Raw genomic sequence first — 19,922 nt, 5'->3', positions numbered from 1 at the left:
GTTTTGAGGCCAGCTCACTCTTTAACAAATTAAGGAATTGCTCAAAAAGTAGACATAAAAGGGCATAGTGACCATCAATCAAACATCGACAAGAATTTATTAAGTACCTGTTATATGCCAGATATTATATTAGTTATGGAGATGACTATTTACTAATAATCTCAAAAGCATTTTTAAATTGTTTAACCTTAAAGTAATTTAAGGTCTCTCTTCATCCTGTAGTAACCTAAAATATATTTTAAGATAGAAAATATCTGGGAGTTAGACTCTCCTGACATACTTAAGACTCCCAAGTAAAACTACAAAACACTGCAGAAATGAAGGAAGACTTAAATAATTAAAGGGCTGCTCAGTCCTCAGTTGTTGAGCCATGCCAGCAAAATAAAAAGAATGATACTAAATTATTTTACAAATTTACTATCGTGCCAATCAGACTAATAAAGGGATAGTTTGTAAAACTACACAAAATGATAAAATTCATTTGGAGAAACAAAATATCTAAAATATCAAGGGAAACAATGGGAAAACATAGAATGAAGGTCATCAAACAACGTAGCAAAGGAAACAGAAAATTAGAATAGTATGAAGGGGGAAGTACCTTTTGCAACTGCAGATAGGGGGAGAATTCTTGACCATACAAAGTTGCATGAGCACAGTCAACGCAGATGGAATAAGAAGGGAAACTCTGAAAAATCTTTCTATCAAGCATTCTTGGCAAGTTGTTAAACTTTTATGGCCAAGATATATGGGGAATTGACGCAAATATAAGAATTAGAGCCATTCCCCCATGATTAGTGGTTGAAAAATTTGAAGTTTTTGATAGAAACTACAATAAAAAGAATGCTTTACATAAATAATACTGTGAAATAAAACCTAAGTTTCACCTTAGCCAGTTAACAAGCATTTTATTAACCACTTCCAGGCAGCTAGTTGGTGCAGTGGATAGAACAGTGGGCCTGGAGTCATGGAGACCTGAGTTCAGATCCATCTCAGATACTTAGTAGTGTCACCCTGGACAAGTCACTGAATGCCTGCCTCAGTTTCCTCAATGGTAAAATGAGGATAATAATAGTACCTGCCTTCCAGAGTTATTGTGAGGATCCAGTGGGATGACATTTGTAAAGTGTATTGCAAATCACGTCTTGTGTAAATGCCAGCCATTTTAATGTGTCAAAGCACTATGCTAAGAAAGGTAAAAAAACATCGTCCCTCTTCTCAAGGAACTCATCATTCTCTTGGGGAAACAACTTTTACAAATTGCACGTAGGAAATATAAACAGTATAAATGGAAGATAATCTCAAAGGGAAGGTACTAGCAATGAGATGAGCATGAAAGGCTTCCTGCAAAAGGTGGAATTTGAACTTTCTTGAAGGAAGCCAGGAAGGGAGAGCGTTACAGCCAAAAGAGATAGCCAGTATAAAGACATGATTTTGGGAGGTAGAGTGTTGTGTGTGAGGAACAGCAAGGAGAAGGGGAGCAAAATGTACAAAGAGTGGAAGGTAGCGGCAGAGAAGGGCTTTAAAAGCCAAGGAGAGGATTTAATATGAAGTAATTTTGGAAGTAATATGAAGTTACCGGAATTTATTGAGTAGGGCTCCATACACAGACATGAAGTGAATGAATGAAGAAAGCATTTATTATGCACTTACTGTGTGCAAAATACTGTGTTAAACCCTGGGAATACAAATAGTAAGTAAGTAACAAAAGGTAAGACAGTTTCTTCTTGTCTTCAGTGAACTCATATTCTGATGGGGGAGATCACATGGAAGGTTCCAGCTTCAAGTCAATAATAATTACTAATATGACAATAGCTAACATTTATATAGTACCTACTATGTGCCAGGTACTGTACCCAGTACTTTACAAACACCACCTCATTTGATCCTTACAACAATCCTGTAAGGTAAATGCTGTTATCTCCATTTTTATGGTTGAGGAAACTGAGGCAAACAAAAGTTAAATGACTTACCCAGCGTCATACAACTAGTAAATGTTTGAAACTGTTTTTGAACTCATGTGTTTCTGACTCCAGGCCCAGCACTCTATCCATTGTGCCTTCTAGCTGCCTCAAGTTAGATGGGAAAGTTCCATGGTCTTTAGGATGCAGTGACAAAGCAGATGGTAATGCCTCTTCTTTAATGCCTTTCCATTGCTAAAATCATATCAGTTTCTAATCTTGAACTGTTTGACAGTGCTAAGGACTTTGGTGACAAGGGCTTTCATTTTTGGGTCTTCTAAAGGGGTGGCTGTAGCACCTGTAGGAGCAGCGGTTCCCCAGGTGCATCTTCACAAGGCTTGCCTCCCAGGATGATGGCGGAGGGCACTGGGCCAGGAGCAGTGCTGGTCCCAGGGCTCTTTGGCTTGGATCCTGGACTGTTTATCAGGTTATGAGAGGAGATGGTCAAGGTGTTAGTGGCAGATTGACTTGTCTGGCACACACTGCCTCCTGTCTCTCCCTCATACTCTGCAAATAGCAAATATGACCCAAAACAAAACTGAAACTGGTTGTGGGAAACAAGCATACTGATAAACTATTGGTAGAACTGTGAATTCTTCTAGCCATTCTGGAAAAACATTGAATTATCAAGTCACCAACTAGTTAGTAAGAACTTATTATATGCTAGGCACCATGCTCAGAATTGCACAAGAAAAGTGACTAAACTGTTCATACTTTTTGACCCAGCAATGCCACTACTGGATATTTTTCTCCTAGGAAGACAAAGAAAAAAAAGCCTTATATATACCAGAATATTCTGTGATAAACCAAGAACTAGAAACCAAGTGGGTGCCGGTGCATTGGGGAATGTTTGAAAGAACTGTGGAAAATGAGTGTAATGGAACATTATTGTGCCATAAGAAATGATGACTATGAAGAATTAAGAAAACAGCAGGGAAATTCTGTATGAACTTAAAAAATGACATGAGCAGAACCAGGATGACAGCATCCACATTAACTGCACAAATGTATATGAGGCAGCATGGATAGAAAGCCAGCATGAGGTAGTCTATCCCCCTGCTTCTGCAGCCTCCCCACCGATTTATACTGGCTTTGTCACCCTTGACAAGTTTGTCTTTTGTTGTGGGGGTGGGTGGACATGGGCATTTTGGTGAATAGTGAGAAGAGTGATGGACTCTTAAGAGTCAAAAGAATTTAAATCTTGCTTCACACACTAGCTATGTGACTGTGGGCACATTGCTTAACCCCTGCCTCAGTTTCCTCATCTATAAAATGAGCGGGTTGGATTCCATGGACTCAAAGTTTCTTTTCTCTTTTTAAATCTATGATCCTATGAAAGTGACACTAAAATCAAGCTGAGCTTTGAAAACCCAGTGCTTCTGGAGAAGAGAATCGCACTTCTCTCCTTGTGGCTGAAAGATAAGGGACAACAGGAAGAGAGGACTGCATGCGCTGTTAGATGTTGTCACTCTGAAAGTTGCTTTTGCTTGATTGTTTTTCTTTGTTACAAAGTAAAAGTGAAGCCTCACTAAAACTTTCATAGGATTCCCTTTCTAGTGTCATCCCTTTCTCTTCCTTTTTTCTGAAACCTACAGAATTGTAGAATGTTAGTATCGAATTAGAGATCATAGTGCTTTCAATTTGAGGGTTGGCAGTTGAGACTCAGAGAAGAGGAAAGACTTACCTATGGCTGCCTGGTGGCAAGATATTTTCAGTTTCATTTAATTAAGCTATAAGCATCATTGAGTACCATTCACTTTCTATTTTTGCAACCCGCAATGTATGTAAATCTGTTATTGCACTCTTAGGTAAGAGGATCTTTAAAGTTTCTGCCAAGATTTTGTTTGTAATCATGATTTGTGGCCTGGTATATGTTGTGTAACATCCATGGTTTGATTGTGCTCCAGAGGAGAGAAGATTCTTTTTTAAAGAATCCTGTTACATTTAGACATTTGTCACAGCTCAAGATTTAGAAAGCTGTGGATTTTGGATGGGTTTTGATTAGAATAACTCAGTTTCTCACAGTCTGGTCCAGGAGGTCAAAGGTTAGACTGCCATAGTTTATTCTCCTTTACTTAAAGAGGTGTGTTTGGGGAACACAATGTTAGATATTTGAATTTTTCTGGCTAATTAAATATTTGTAGGACAGCTAAGTGGCACAGTGAATAGAGTGAAGGGCAGGAGTCAGGAAGACTCCTCTTCCTGAATTCAAATTCAGCCTAAGACACTTACTAGCTATGTGACCCTCGGCAAGTCATTTAACCCTGTTTGCCTCAGCTCCTCATCTGTAAAATGAGCTGGAGAAGAAATCCAGTCTTTGCCAAGAAGTCAGACATCACTGAAAGATGACTAAACAACAAACATCTTAGCACTAGTACTTTTTTTGTTTGTTTGTTTGTTTCTACTCACAGGGTTATAAGAATTAGAAAGGACCTTAGAGATGATCTAGTTCAGTCCTCTTATTTTAAAAATGTGGAGGCCGGTGAGGAGAAATGCTTTGTTCAAAGTTGCACAGATAGTAAAATAGCAAAGTTAGAATTCAAACCGTAGGTTTTTTTTCCCCTCCTAATTCAGTGATAATTCCAGAACCCCACAGCATTCTCTGCGAAAATATACACTGAGTTCTAAACAGCCATCTTTGTTTCTCATTTGGAATATTACCTCCTATTGCTTGTAGCACCTCTTTATAATTTTGGACAGGCTCATCAATGATGTGACTTTGTTTCTGGCAGAAGATCACGAGAGGCCATTACCTTTTTGTTTTTGAACCACCCTACCCTCAACCCCCACATATTTGTTTTGATAACACCCTGTTTCATCATTGTAAAGGTGGCTGTAGAAGTGTGCCTTGATAAATCAATGATGTAAGAACAAATTTCAGTCAAGGAGTCACTAATCTAAGACTTTGAAATTAAGTGCAAGAAGCCCTTAGAGGAACTGGAGTCACTTGAAAGGATTGACTAAGGAAACTTAGTGGAGTACTGTAGGGTCTTCTATAAAATACCCAGATTCAAATGCTAGTGAGCTGCAAATGAGAGAGAGGAGAGCATTCTGACTGACCTCTGAGAAGGAATTGCTTCAGGGAGAGGAGAACCCTTGAGCTTCATCCTTCTCCTTTTCTAAGGCTTCCCTCCCTTTGGCTGAAGGAGAACCTTTTGAGTTTTGCAAGGTCTACAGGATTTTGGACTTCTTATCTTCCCATAGGCATGTGAGGCAGCATTGGGAGCCAAGGACAGAATGGATGTAGATTCATAGCTCTACAAAGATCTCTGCAAAGAAGCTACCCTGTGCATGGGATACTTCTTGAGTGCCCCACCAAGGGAAGAAAAGGACTTCCAGTATCCAGGAACTTTGTGCTCTCTAAGCTTGTTCTCCTAGTTCCCCTGGATTCTGTATGTACTTGTGAGAGAGTCTGTCACATACTTTTAGGAAGATGTTTTGTGACAACTATACTACCTTAGTAAATACCTGTTTTATAAAAGCTGTTAAGTCTGACTGATTGTAGTTAGCCCACAGTCATTTCAGGAAACACATCTATTGGGTTTATGAGTTATATGGTACTAGAAATACTATTCCCTACTATCCCCAAGCCTTTCAGGGCTACCACTGGAGCCCTGAGGGGATGGAGTAGTTGACTCTGGGGACCCATGTCCTGTGTTATTATGTACTACGATAGAGATGCTTTGGAACGCTGAATGTGAATTGACTATAATAATAGTACATGCCCTAGAACTTGCTCTCTTGAACTACATGCCCTCTATGAACTTGCTTTCAGTCTCTTCAAAGCACAGTGAAGAATGACCTCATAAAAATATAACATAGTTGAAATGACCTTCATATAGATTGTATGGTTGCGTTTTTTCCTTAATAAAATCATTATCCTGATTGTTTTAGTTGTGCCCTTTGGACTTTTCCATAGCATTTAAAAAATTTCAGTAATACTGTGTCATTTCCATCTTTTTTAAAGCTTTGTTGTCTCACTTTTATCAAATATGTGGATGGAATACAGAGGGAATAAACATTAGATTTGAAATCAAATTATCTGGATTGCAATCTTGGTTCATTCATTTATTTTCTAGATAATCTTGATCAAATCATTTAATCTTTTTGAGCCTCATGTTATTCTTTTATAAAATGTAAATGTGATTATGGCATTATTTATATTTCTTACCTCAGAGTCAAACTTGAAGGAGAAACTTTGGAAAGGGCTTTAACAATTATAAATCACTATGTAGATGTCAGTTGTACTGTAGTAGTAGTAGTAGTAGTAGTAGTAGTAGTAGTAGTAGTGTGTGTGTGTGTGTGTGTGTGTGTGTGTGTGTGTGTGTGTGTGTATGTAAATGTAAACTTTGTTTCCATCCCTAACGTACCATTCCCTCTCCACCCTGCTCACCCCTTCCACTATGCACTATGGAATACCTGCTCTATAATGACCAAACTTAAATCATAAACCTTTTCTTTTCTTACTTGTCCATCTTTGAGCCCTCACTGAAGTCAGGTTCCCCACCCGCCTGCCCCCTATACCTCCATCCCTCAGTGATTCTCAGATCTCTGTGTATATGTGTACTCTCTCTCTCCTTAGTTCTAGTTCTGCATTGCCAAATGCTGTTAAGGACTTCTCAAACCGGTGATCCTCCACGTACCTCAAAATCCAACTCCCAAACAGAACTCAGTATCCCTCCTTCATCCTGTTGTCTTCCAAGCTTCCTTATTACTCTTGAAGGCGTCATTGTCCTTCTGTTCACTGAGGCCCACAATCTCACTTATCACCACATGATATTACCAGATATTGTCATTTCTAACTTTACAACATCTCTCATGTGTGTTTCATCTCCACTTATTTAGCCACAACCCAAGTTTAGGCTTTCCCCATCTTTTACTCAGACTATTACAGTGGCCTTTTAACTTCTGCCTCAACTCTCATCTCACTTCAGTCCATTGTCTACTCAGCTGCCAAGATGTTTATTCTCAAATGTAAGTGATCATATCATCTCCTGATGAGTGAATCCCAGTGGCTTTCTGTTAACTCCAGGATAATATATAGCCTCCTTTATTTGACACTGAACTTTTTTCATAACATGGATCCTTCCTGCTTTTTTAGTCCTCTTTCACTCTCCTCTTTTCTATGTATTCTACCCTGCAGGCCCTGGCCTACTTCTGTTCTTCTGGTGCCTTCCTTCACACCTGTATTACATGATGAGTTCCTTCTCCTAGCCTAGGCTAACCCTTTTACATGCATAGGTGATCCTACTCCGTCTTTTTTCAAGATATTGCCTCCTCTATCTTCCCTACTGTCTCACTTATCTCTATTTTCTTCCTGTCTACTAGATTATATCCCATGACACAAACATGCCCATGTCTCTTCCATCCTCAGAAACTCTTCACTTGATCCATCCATCCATATGATGATCTGCCATTTTATATCTTTTCTTCCTTTAGCAACTAAACTCCATGAAAAGGCCATCTTTAATTGGTACCTCCATTTCTTCTCCTTTCATTCTGTGCTATCTGACTTCCAACCTTATTATTCAACTGAAACTACCAGTGAATTCTTAAATGCCAAATCTAGTAGCATCTTCTCAATTCTCATCCTTCTTGACCTCTCTATAGTCTCTGACACTGTCAGTCACCCCTCTTCATGATACTTTCTTCTCTCTTGTGTTTTCATGGCACTACTCTCCTGATTCTTCTTATACCTGTCTGACTATACCTTCTCAGTTTGGTTTGCTGGATATTCATCCAGGTCTGCTAATTTTGGGTGTCTCCAAAGGCTCTGTCCTGGACCTTCTTCCATTCTGTCTCTATACTAATTCACTCGGTGATCTTACCAGCTACCATGGATATGCAGGTGATTTTCAGATCTTTTTGTCCAGCCCTCACCTATCTCCTGACCTCAGGTTTCACACCTCCAGCCAGTTATTGGCACATCTTGAACTGGATATCCTATAGACATCTTAAACTCACTATGTCCAAAAATGAACTAATTGCCTTTTCCCCTAAGCCTTCACCTCTTCTTGACTTTCCTGTTACTTCCTGTCAGGGGTACCACTATCCTTCCAGTTATCTACACTCACAACCAAGATATCATGTTCAACTTCTCAATCTGTCTTACCCATCATACCCAAACAGTTGCTGGGTCCTGTCATTTTTACTTTAAAACATATCTCATTTAAACCTTCTTCTCTCCTCTAACACTGCCACCATCCTGGTACAGACCCTCATTCTCTCACCCATGGACTATTGTTGCAGCCTGCTGCTTGGTGTTCAAATCTCCCCCCTCCAATCTATATTCCACTCAGCTTTCAAATTAATCTTTCTAAAGCACAGATCTGTCACTCTCCTGTTCAGTCAACCCCAGTGACTCCCTATTTATTGCTTCTAGGTTGAACATAAAATCTTGTTTGGCTTTAAAAGCCCACTGTAACCTGGCCCCTCCACCTTTACCAAGTCTTTTTGCACTTTCTTTTTACACCCTTCCCCCCAGCACATTATTAGGTCCAGTGACACTTGCTGTTCATCACATAATGATACTTCTGTCTCTTCACATTTTTGTTGGCAGTCCTCTATGCCTGGAACTCTCTCTTCATCTCAACCTCCTCAGGCTCTTTTCAAGTCTCAGCTGAAGTCTCACCTTCTTCAAAAAACTTTTACCTTCCCTTTGAGATTATTTTTATTTTACCGTGCGTGTGTGCGTGTGTGTGTGTGTGTGTGTGTGTGTGTGTGTGAGTATGTATATATACACATATATCCTGGTTGTACATTGTTGTTTGCTAAGTGTCTCCTCCATTAGACTTGAAACTCCTTGAAACAAGGGGCTATTTTTTGTCTTCAACAACAACAATAATAATAATTCACATTTATCTAGTGCTTACTGTGTGCCAGGCATTGTGCTAAGCACTTTACAGTTATCTCATTTGATCCTCACAACAACTCTGGAAGGTAGGTGCTATTGTTATCTCCATTTGACAGATGAGGAAACTGAGGCAGGCAGGTTAAGTGACTTGCCCAAGGTCATACAACTAGTATCTGAGGCCAAATAAGAACTCAGGTCCTCCTGACTGAAGACCCAGCCCTCTGTTCGCTCTACAATGTAGCCTTCTTTGTATCCCCAGAGTTTAGCATGGTGCCCAACATATAATAGATGCTTAATAAATGCTTGATGACTGACCCACCTTCATGACTTCTTTCTTGCTGTCCCCCGCACCTGGAATGTTCCATCCCCTAACTTTATACCTCTTAGTTTTCCTGACTTCCAGAACATCAGGATTCAGTTCAAGTCTCACCAACTCCAAAAGGCCTTTTGGGGTCACCAAAGCTGCTATTGCTTTCTCTTCTCAAAGACCCCTCCTTCACTTCTGTACATATGTTGTGTTCTCCTATTATAATGTAATTTTATTGAGGTCAAAGTTAATTTGGCTCTTCTTTGTATTTCCAGAGTTTTAGCACAGTGCCTGGTTGACTGACTACCTTCTACTGCTAGGCTAATCTATTACAGATGTAATCATATTCTACTTTTCTCTACCCTCAGAGACCATCACTTATTCATCATTATTTACTGAGAAACTTCATAGTTTGGCTTTCAAGGTTCTTTACAATATAGCTTAAGTATACCTTTACAGAGCAGTGGCACAGTGGCTAGTGCTAGGGCTAGAGTCAGGAAGACCTGGTTTCAAATGTAGCTGTGTGACCCTAGGTAAGTGAGTTACCCTGTTTGCCTCACCATTCTCATCTGTGAAATGGTTTAGAGGAAGAAATGGCAAACCACTCCAATATCTTTACCAAGAATACTCCAAAGGAGTCATGAAAAGTCAAATATGACTGAAAATGACAAAACAATAACACTTTTGCAGGATTAAGTTTCTAAGCAAATGAAACTATTCCTTCTTTCCTGTAAATAGATCCTCTCCCTATGTCATTATTCTCAGTACTAGAAATGTTTTGTTTGTCTTATCCCCTCACCTTAACTTAAAGAATCAGCTCAGATGCCACCTTCAGAAAAATCTTCCTTAGTCTTAGAAAAATGTTTTCCCTCTCTCCTCATAGTAGACTTTTAAAGCTCTCCTATGTATTTTTTGTATTCTTTTATCCTGAAATTATTTTTATACATGCCATATCTCTTAATTTCTTAACAACTCATCTCAAGCTCTAGCTTCCACATGAAGCGCTTTTTGACCTTAGTTGCTAGTGCCTTCCCTCCCAAAACTACATTATAATAATTCTGTATATGCTTAAATTTATGTACCATGTTGTTTCCCTTGATAGAAGGGAAGCTCCTTGAGGGTGGGAACTTTTTGGATATCACTAGCAGTTAACATAGTACTGGCACATAGGTGCTTAATAAATGCTGATTGATCTTCCCTGTTATAAGCTCTTAGAGGACAGGACTTTGTATCATGGTGTCTAATTTTTATATCATGGGGCATAGTACCTTATGCATAGAGAAGGTATTTAATAAATGAATTAGTTTTCAGCTTCTTGGAAATCATGGTTGAATTTCCTACCACAAAGTCTTTAATATTGCTTTATATCTTTTTCAGCAAGACAAATAAAATTTATTCCTCCTTTGGGTTTATGTACAGGTCTTGGTAAATACTGCTTGCTGTTTCTTGATGTTGGTGGCCAAGCTAATCCAGTGTGTCGTATTTGGTCCTCTTCGAGTTAGTGAGAGGCAGGTAAGTAATTTATATGCGTAACAGCACAAATAGGGCAATAACACTAGCTGCCTGGTAACCAGATGTATTCATGTATATGTGTGATTTTTTTGAGATTAAAGGTAGATGAATATTCTTAAAGATCGTATTTTGGAGTATGAAAGAAATTACTCAAGATTTTTGTATCAAAACAAATTAAGAATCTCAACTTTTCTGTTCAGGATATGATGAAAGACAAGATGACTTTTTTTTATGCCTGTTTTTGATTCCCAGGAGGTGTTTATAGGTAGCATCTCCTGTCTAAAATAATGCTTCCCACCTGCAGTTTTGGGTTGCAGTGGGTATTTATAGAGAATAGTTTATCTCTAAAAAGGGGTTCAGAATGGTCCTTTAAAAAAGATATCTTACTATTCCATTAAACACTGGATCCTATGAGTAGATAAACAGATAGAGTAACTTACTAGTAACTTCTGTTAAATTTGAGGTGTAGCATGGCTTCTTTTACAATGGAATGTTTTCATAGAGAGGATTACTAGTCCACTTTTTTGTGACCCTTTGGAACTTTCATCCTATACGATAAACACAGGTGACTTGGTATAAGTACCAGCTTACTATGGTGGGAAGAGTGTTGGATTTTGAATCAGAGTAAAATCCTGACTGCATTTTACTTCCTGTTTGGTCCAATGTGATAGATTTTGGAGAGTCTTGTGGGCTGCCATTTTAGAACTAAAATAGGATTATGACAAGGACAGGCCCCTGGATTCTAAGCAGGACTACAGTTATTTTTTTGTTCCCCCTAATATCTTTACATTAGAGAATCAGCACTTATTGCTAAAGTTCAGGCAATGAGGTGGCCCAATGGATAGAGTACCAGGCCTGGAATCAGGAAGACTCTTTTTCCTGAGTTCAAATCCAGCCTCAGATATATATTAGCTTTGTGAACCTGGGCAAGTCCCCTAACCCTGTTTTCCTTAGTTTCTTTTTCCATAAAATGAACCAAAGAAGAAAATGACAAAGTACCCTAGGAAAAATCAGGAAAACCCCAAAATCAGATTATGAAAGGGCTGGCATGACTGAAATGACTCAATCACAGTAAACTAAAGTGTCAGCCATGGTGATCTCCCAGGCAGGGCCAATGGAATACGTAGTTGTTGCAGGCTGTAATGGCCATTTTTACACTTATTTTTCTCCCAATAAAAAGTTTTGATTTGTTAGATAGAAATTAGTCACACTTAAAAAGAAACTAGGAAGGCTTAGGTCAGTTTGCTGTCCACATGGAAACTTCAATTGGTGTGCTGGGGAACCCATGTGTATTGCATTTGTTTTCAGGGTGATACATGATGAGAGTCGGCTAAATCTCGCCTTTTCTCTTTCTTCCCTCAAATGTTACTTCTTCTCTGGTGTATTGGAGTCTGATGATGAATTTCCCAAGATTGTGACCATTAAAAAAAAAGTGTGACCATAGAGTGTTTTAGGGATAGTCTCTACTATGTAGAGTGAGTATTGAAAGAATGTTTTTGTTATCCAACACTGCTTTTAGTTTTTCTATTTTTTAAACATTCATTTAAAAATTTTTTTGAGTTCTACATTCTCTCCCTTCTTCCCATCCCTCCCCTAGCAATTGAGAAGGCAAGCAATATACCAATTATACATGTGGAGTCATGCAGAATATATTTCCGTGTTAGTCATGTTGCCAAAAAAAAAGCCCCAAAACAATAAAAACCAAAAAACAAAGAAAGTGAAAAAAGTATGCTCCAATCTCCGCTCAGAGTTCAGCAGTTCTCTCTCAGGAGATAGATAGAATTTTTCATCATGGGTCCTTTGGAATTCAACACTGTAGTTATAGATTTGTCTCTTCTACAAATGCTTTTCAGACTGTTAAGTACCGTGTAGAGAATCTCTTTGTGTGGTTGGTTGTCTAAAACATTACTTTGTCCTATGTAAACTTGATATATTATAGTTCATGTAATATGGCCTATTTTATATTAAGTCTTACCGAAAGGCTTTTTTCTTTTGACTAGGAACTATCCAAAACAAATTAAGTCATAATGACCTTTACCCTCTAGGAACTTAATGAAGGGCAGAGTGTAATATCAGACTCAAAGATATTAAGTATATGTATAATCAGGTAAATTAATATCAGACAGAATAATAAGATGTTAGAGGTGAAAGGGACCTCAAATATCACTTAGTCCAGTTTCCCTTTTTTAAAGATGAAGAAATAGGCCTGCAGCAAAAAGTTTTAGAATAAAATTTCATATGTAAGCAAAGGGCCAACTGGTCAGAACATTATTATAGACTTAGAAGTGTAAAGGAATTTATATGTAAACTCGTCTCACCCCCTCATTTTTACAAATGAGGAAACTGAGGCCCAAAAAGATTAAGTAGTTTTCCCATGAATTTGAAATCAGTGAGTTAAGAGGGTGTATGAAGACATAGTATGAAAGAGTAGATGAGAGTGTTGACCTTGGGAGTCAGGAAGGTCTGGTTTCAAGACCTGCTACCAATATTACTATCCTGTGACTATAGGCAAGACTTGAACCTTTCCAAACCTTCACTTTCCTCATCTATAAGATAGGAATACATGTGATGCCTACCTCACAAGTTTGTCATTTAGTATGGTCAGGGATGTGCTAGAGCTAGCTCATACTACTTATAGGAACTGATTGTTAAATTTTTAGTAGGAACATTTACACTTTTAAAAGTAGCAAAGACTACAAATCAGGGCTTGATTTGTTAATTGTCCAGACTTGAGAAAGTGGTGGACAAAAATGTTAGTGATGCAGAGTAAACTTTATTGTGCATTTTTGGAGAGCCAGTTGTTAAACATTTACCAGCATTACCCTGAGTACCATTTTCGTATTTGGAATATTTGGAAACTGAGATCCAGAGGTAAGTTGTTTTGTGCAAAGTCACACAGCTATTACATGGCAGTCAGGACTTAAACTCAGGTGTTCTAAATTCAAATCCACTGCACTTTCCATCCATCCAGCGCACCACGTTGCCAAGTAACACTGAATAAATCTTAACTTTTCTATAGTCCATTCTGAAAATCTAGTGATCCTGTAGTTATTTCTTGAAAAATGAAATACACAACTTTAGTTTCCCCATCTACTAATAAATACACGTTCATTTTTTTTTTAGTCTAGACTTGAGATTTCATTAGGAAACTCCTTCTGCCAGTTCAAATTAGCAGTAGTTCTGCCACTTAACATTTTAGAAAAATGAAAACGTGGGATTTTGAAATAATATAATAAATATTTTTAACATTTTTCAAATACCAAGAATTTTTGGTCATGGTTAGGAAGGAGAACCAACATTGCAAAGTCATTGACAAACACAGGACTGGAACTCAAAACCGGCAAAGTTCTTTTATGAGTGCCTAGGCCACCCCGCCCCTCCTTTTCTTTCCATGATTGATCATCATGCTACCTATTTCTTAGAAATAAATATTTAAACTGTTTGTTGAAAGGTAATAAGTATCTAAATGCAGACATGTTCCCATGTCAGCTGGCTTTGGGTATGGAGAAGCATCTTGGTATGTGGGGTACTCGTGATGGTAGATCCTTTTATGAACTTTTTTTTCCATTATACTTTTTCTCCTTAGCACCTGAAGGACAAGTTTTGGAACTTTATCTTCTACAAGTTCATTTTCATTTTTGGTGTGCTGAACGTCCAGACGGTGGAAGAGGTGGTGATGTGGTGTCTCTGGTTTGCTGGGCTGGTGTTTCTGCATCTGATGGTGCAGCTGTGCAAAGACAGGTTTGAATATGTAAGTTTTTAGAATGGCTTTTCTTGAGCTTAATTACATGGTTCTGGCACCTTTGGAATGATGATTATGAGTGAGCTGCCAGGCTCTGTTCTTATTATTACTTGCTGTGGTGAATTCTTTTGCTGCTTCTCAATTGATTAGGAAAGGATTCTTCAGAAACGATTTTTACACCCTCAGATTTACAAGCCTCTACCCTTTCCCTTCTGGGGAAAGTGTTTACTAGAGTTAGTGCAAGGGCATAAACATATAGTGCCAAGTTATCTTTGCATACAAATTATAATTAAATTAGCTGATTTAGCGTTGCATAGCCTTCCATTTCTCTTTTAGCTCGATCACAGTTTAAGGTTTTGATCAGTCTCTTCTGGCATTTGATGTTTCACATCTTTCCTGTTGGCTGACTTCTCTGACTCAACTTGGTTAAAACTTGTTACTGATAGTGTTCATCGTACCTCCAGGCTGAGAATGAGCTATCCCTTTTAGCTACCAGGGGTCCCTGGAAAAATGAGGCAGGGCTGTTTTCTGTCTAGATCCCAGCTCTGCCTCTCAACTTTGGGTAAAAACTTGAATCCTAACTCAGCAGCTTCCTTAGATTCTGTCTTTAGAATTTCCCTAAAGTAGCCTGTTTTGGTCATCTAGCCTTATGATCTTACCCTTCAACTAAGGCTTCTTTAGCCAACTTTTAGGAATTTAATCAAATTTTATAAAGTCTCTTATTTTTCTAGCTAAATTAACCATCCTCTCATATTCCTAAATACTTGAATAGCTCCCAGTTTCAGCCTTCCAACTTAGTGTCCCAGACTTTGTCATAGTGAATCCAAATATACAAATGGAACAAAATCTTATGCTGTCCTGGAGTCTGCTTAGTACAAGATGATCAGTAGCACTCCTTACTGGGGGGCGAGGTGGTCAAATGTTTTTGCAAACCTCAGAGCACTTTGTAAGTGCTTACTATCCCTCTTCTTGTCATCTGTTATTTTGGTTAAGTTAACTAATGCATGATGTCAGTGTGCATCAGGGTACATCGGAGGGCCGCTGTCCTCACAGTCTGAGGCAGTCGGTGGTCTTAGTCTGCAGCATCTTTGTCACATGCACTCAGACAGAACTCTTATGATGGAAACTCGCATTTTGATCAGGAAGCTAAGTTTCCTCCCTGGGCATAAGTTCGGCAGTTACTTGACTCTGTCTTTGTTTTACTCCAGCTTTCATTTTCTCCCACCACACCAATGAGCAGCCATGTCCGCGTGCTGACTCTTCTGATCGCTATGCTGCTTTCCTGTTGTGGATTAGCTGTTGTCTGCTGCGTGACGGGCTACACCCATGGAATGCATACGCTGGCCTTCATGGCTGCAGAGGTGAGGCTTTCACTGGAATTTTGCCCTGGTCATGTGCTTATTTGTGTTTTTCTCTATATGTTTTCAAGGGGATTACGGGTATTACAAAAAAATGGAAGTTGACACTTATAATCTTCACCCATTAAGAATTGTAAAGTTAGTGATGGCCATTAATTTTGAAGTAGGAAAAATTACTCACTTGAGGGTATCATAAGCTGTAGCTTGAAGTGGTTGACGTTAAAAAACATTTTTCCTTAAGTATGACATAAATTGGGTGCATAGAAAATTATATAGGATGAGATGCAAACTGTGTTGTCATAGAAGAATAACTGAGGGGTTCATAATAATAACAGTCAGCGTTTATTAAGACATTTATGGAACAATTCGTCAGAGTTTAGCAAGGTTTACTATATTATGATTTATACTAACTTTTTAAAGTTATCTTTTTGGTTTGTCTTTAGATTTTATGTGGATGTGTTACTTGAGAGGCACGTAGTGGTTTAGTGGTGGAAGCTTGACTTTGTCATCTAGAGAACTTAGATTGACATTCTCTCTCCAGTGGTTACTAAACTGTGTCACCCTGGACGAGTCACTTACCACTTCAGTGTCACACTTAACCCCCACGACTGCATTTTTCAGACTGTGTGTTCGCTGAGGTACATCATCGCAGGTAATTTCTACACTGTTGAAACCACAGGTCTGAGGTAAAAATGGTACTTGAAGACTGAAAGAAAAGTAAATCTCGTCTTTAGTTATGATAGGGAAACATATTCTGAAATCTCAGGAATGTCAAAGCTCATACCAAAAAAGTTTCTAATTTGGACTTCATTAATCAGGAATTGGTTGGAATGGGGCTGAAGTTTACTTTTGTTTGGCAGTAAAACTGAAAGTACAGTGTTGAATATCATCAGGAAAAGGTTTTTTTTAAAGCAGTTTGGAATCTTCCCATATCAATCAGTTTGAATTAGAGGTGGTTTATTATTAATGTGCTAATTAATGTTTGTCATCAGTTCTCTGCTTTTTACTAATATATGATGGTCAAAATTTGAGAAAAGTATAATTTTGGTTACATGATTTGAGAGTACTATAGTGTGAATTTGTCATTTTAATTGTCTTTTTTGTCAATACATTAGAAGCTCCTTTATAAAACTATCTTTCTCTAGTATGGATTTGGTTATATATTAGATTATTTCATGTCCCCTTTGTATATAATAATGTGAAGTACATATTTTTCACTATAACTTGGAAAGCCTATAATATGAATTTTATTTTTGGTCCCTAGTGCCTAGTACTCTTTTAAAAAAAAAAAAGTCAGAATGAACTAATTTTTATTGTATAGATCTTTCTTTAGTATAAAATGGCCACAGAAGATGTGAAGTTTCTTCTTTCTTTCCATCGTGTATTTTTGGCTAAAGACAGGACTATTAATCAATCCTTTACTAAGGTTCTTTTTTCTTCCATAAGGTTTTGAGCTCCAAACTTTCTCCCCATCTCTTCCCTCCCCCCCACCCTGAGATGGCACACATTCCAATCACCCCTCCCCCAGCCTGCCCTCCCTTCTTATCCTTCTCCCCTCCACCTTCCTGAAGGGCAAGATAGATTTCCACACCCCACTGCCTGTACATCCCCCTTCCCAGCTGCATGTAAAAACAACTTTTTAACATTTGTTCTTAAAACTTTGAGTTCCAAATTCTCTCCCCTCCTCCCTCCCCACCCACTCTCATTGAGAAGGCAGGCAATTCAATATAGGTTATAAATATGCAGTTAGATAATTTATTTTTAAAATAGAAAACGACTTAAGTAAAATTTTGAATTACAAAATGTTCCCAGCTGTTTGGATGACTTTGATAGTGATTTTTAAACTATGTTAAATTGAACCCAAGTATCCTCAGAGGGGTGTGTGTGTATGTACACATGCATGTGCACACATGTATATATGAGAAATACACACACATAAAATACATATACACATGTAGGAGTTTTTTAAACTCCAGAAGATTAGTTATCATGTGATTTATGGAGGGCTACAGAAATCACGAAGACTGACTACTAAGGTATGGAGGGATTTCATTCAGATCACGTGGTGGGAATAGCCATAACTCATGAAATCGTACATCTTTTTAATTATTGAAATATCCTTTATTTTTAAAAATAAAATTTCATTAGTATCTTTTATTTTTATGAATGCCTGTATTTACCAGAGTATTCCTTCCCTTCTTAGAGTTGTTATCACTATAGAATGAAAATAGTGGGAAAAGTTTAGCAAAACTAACCGGCATATCAGAAAAGCCTGGCATTCTGTGTAGTGTTGCTGGCCAGTGCTCTCTCTGCAAGAAAGCAAGAGAAGAAATGCCTTTTCTTATCTCGTCTTTGAAGCCTCAATGATCATTATAATTGAAATGTCCTTTCAAAGTACGGTCATGTTAACAAGCTCTAATTCATTGTTACCTATAAACCTCACTTCAAAACTGTGAAGGGCTGAGTTTTTTAGTCGTGAAATGCCTGGAAGAGTGCCCAAGAATTTTGAAAACTACCTCTGGTACCGATAACATTGCTGCCCTCTGGTGGAATTGACTGTTTTCAAAAAACCTTTGGTTAATACTTGTCTGGACTGAGTTCACAATATCAGACACATTATCTACATGGATGTGATAGTGGAAGTTACTTACATCACCCTTTACCTGACTCTGAGGTCTTCGTAGTGAATGTTTTCTTTGTTCTATTTTCTCTGCTAAAGAAGAATCACAAAATGGGTGAATTATTAAATCCATAAATAATTCAAAACTTATCTTAATAATTGATTTTAATAATTGGACATACCCAGCTTTCAGCAGGGACTGCTAATTAAATTGATTTGCTTACTGCTTCCTTGATGGTAGAATTATTAGTCACTAGTGGATGACTTTTAGGAGAAAGGGGAATTAAAGGAACTGATATTCTTGGTATACTAAAAAAGAAGTCTCCTTGTTAATTGAGTTGATTATATCTTGTTTTATATCAGATTGCAAAAGTGGGTTCAGCCTGAATATTCTTGGATTTTTTTAGGTAAAAATGTGTATTCTTATTTTTTACAGTCTCTCCTTGTGACGGTAAGGACTGCACATGTGATTTTACGGTTAGTAGCTAGCTGTCTTTTTGCTTGGAGAAATAGAGGAGGGTATTGTTTAGGGTTTGGGAAGGTAACAGTCCTTGGATGAGGAACAGTCCTTGGATGAGGAACTCCCCAGTGCCAGAAATCTGGGGATTCCAAGGCGTGGATCAGTTTGGTAAAAGACCACAATGCTTGTCTGCCATAAGAGTGAAGCATGCACCATCCTTTTCCTCCCTTTCCCCTTCTTTCTCCACATTGGTACCATAGAGAGAAAAGCTATGCTTGTCCCCCTTTTAGTTATGGCTTTAGTTTGGAGGATGAGACGTTTATATAAATGGGGCAGAATTTCAAGTTTAAACAAAAATGGGTCCTGACAATTTAAATATTATTTCTTCTTAACAGTTATGTAATTCACCTCTGGGATCTCAATCATGAAGGCACATGGGAAGGAAAGGGCACTTACGTGTATTATACAGATTTTGTTATGGAGCTCACTTTGTTGTCCCTGGACCTTATGCACCATATTCACATGTTGGTATGTAACACCACAATAAGCATCTAACAACCCAGGATCAGACCTTATTAATAAATTTTACAATGAAACATATGTAATGAAATGTAGTGAGTCGATAAAAAGATAGCTAACCTGTGATCTCAATGTTTTTCCTAAGTACATAGTATACAAAGAAACATTCTGGGATAAATTAATCTGATGTCTAGTCCGTTGAGTCTTTCAGTATATTTTATCATCTCTGCAGCTAGAGTCATTGGATCATTCTTGAACATATGTACTACAGTTTGGTTTCTGTAAATTAGCAGTAGCTGTATAAATATAGGCAAGAATTCCTATATTAGTCTTTTATCATTGTGTTTTAATATAAAGAGCCTTTGTGTTAGTTTCTGACTTAAAAGTTTTAACTGCTTAAGTTTTATTTCGCAAATTTTTAATTTGCAAATAATAAACTAACTTGGTTGTTTAAGAGTGAAATCAGTTGTATCCAGAATGTAACATTCAGACATAATTTGAAGATTCCTAATAGCAATCAGATAACAGTGCATTATAAATTTGCTAAAAGTCATCGAGTTACATGTCATGGCAGATTCGTGTTGACCCATGAA

General features: G+C 38.0%; 1 protein-coding gene across 3 annotated transcripts in view; it reads left to right on the top strand.

Moving 5' to 3' along the window:
• Positions 1–19,922, top strand: part of AMFR (autocrine motility factor receptor) — a 44,565-nt gene that overhangs the window by 5,548 nt on the left and 19,095 nt on the right. For all 3 annotated transcript variants that reach the window (XM_072632285.1, XM_072632286.1, XM_072632284.1), the window contains exons 2-6: positions 10,538–10,630; positions 14,217–14,381; positions 15,581–15,733; positions 18,787–18,827; positions 19,206–19,338. In XM_072632285.1, coding sequence (XP_072488386.1) covers positions 10,568–10,630; positions 14,217–14,381; positions 15,581–15,733; positions 18,787–18,827; positions 19,206–19,338 — 555 coding nt within the window. In that variant the 5' untranslated portion in view covers positions 10,538–10,567. The remainder of the gene's footprint in view (positions 1–10,537; positions 10,631–14,216; positions 14,382–15,580; positions 15,734–18,786; positions 18,828–19,205; positions 19,339–19,922) is intronic.

This window comes from Notamacropus eugenii, chromosome 1, assembly GCF_028372415.1.
Source record: "Notamacropus eugenii isolate mMacEug1 chromosome 1, mMacEug1.pri_v2, whole genome shotgun sequence".
NCBI lineage: Eukaryota > Metazoa > Chordata > Mammalia > Diprotodontia > Macropodidae > Notamacropus > Notamacropus eugenii.
Note: the sequence above shows the minus strand (reverse complement) of the source record. Positions and strands in the feature narration are given on the sequence as shown.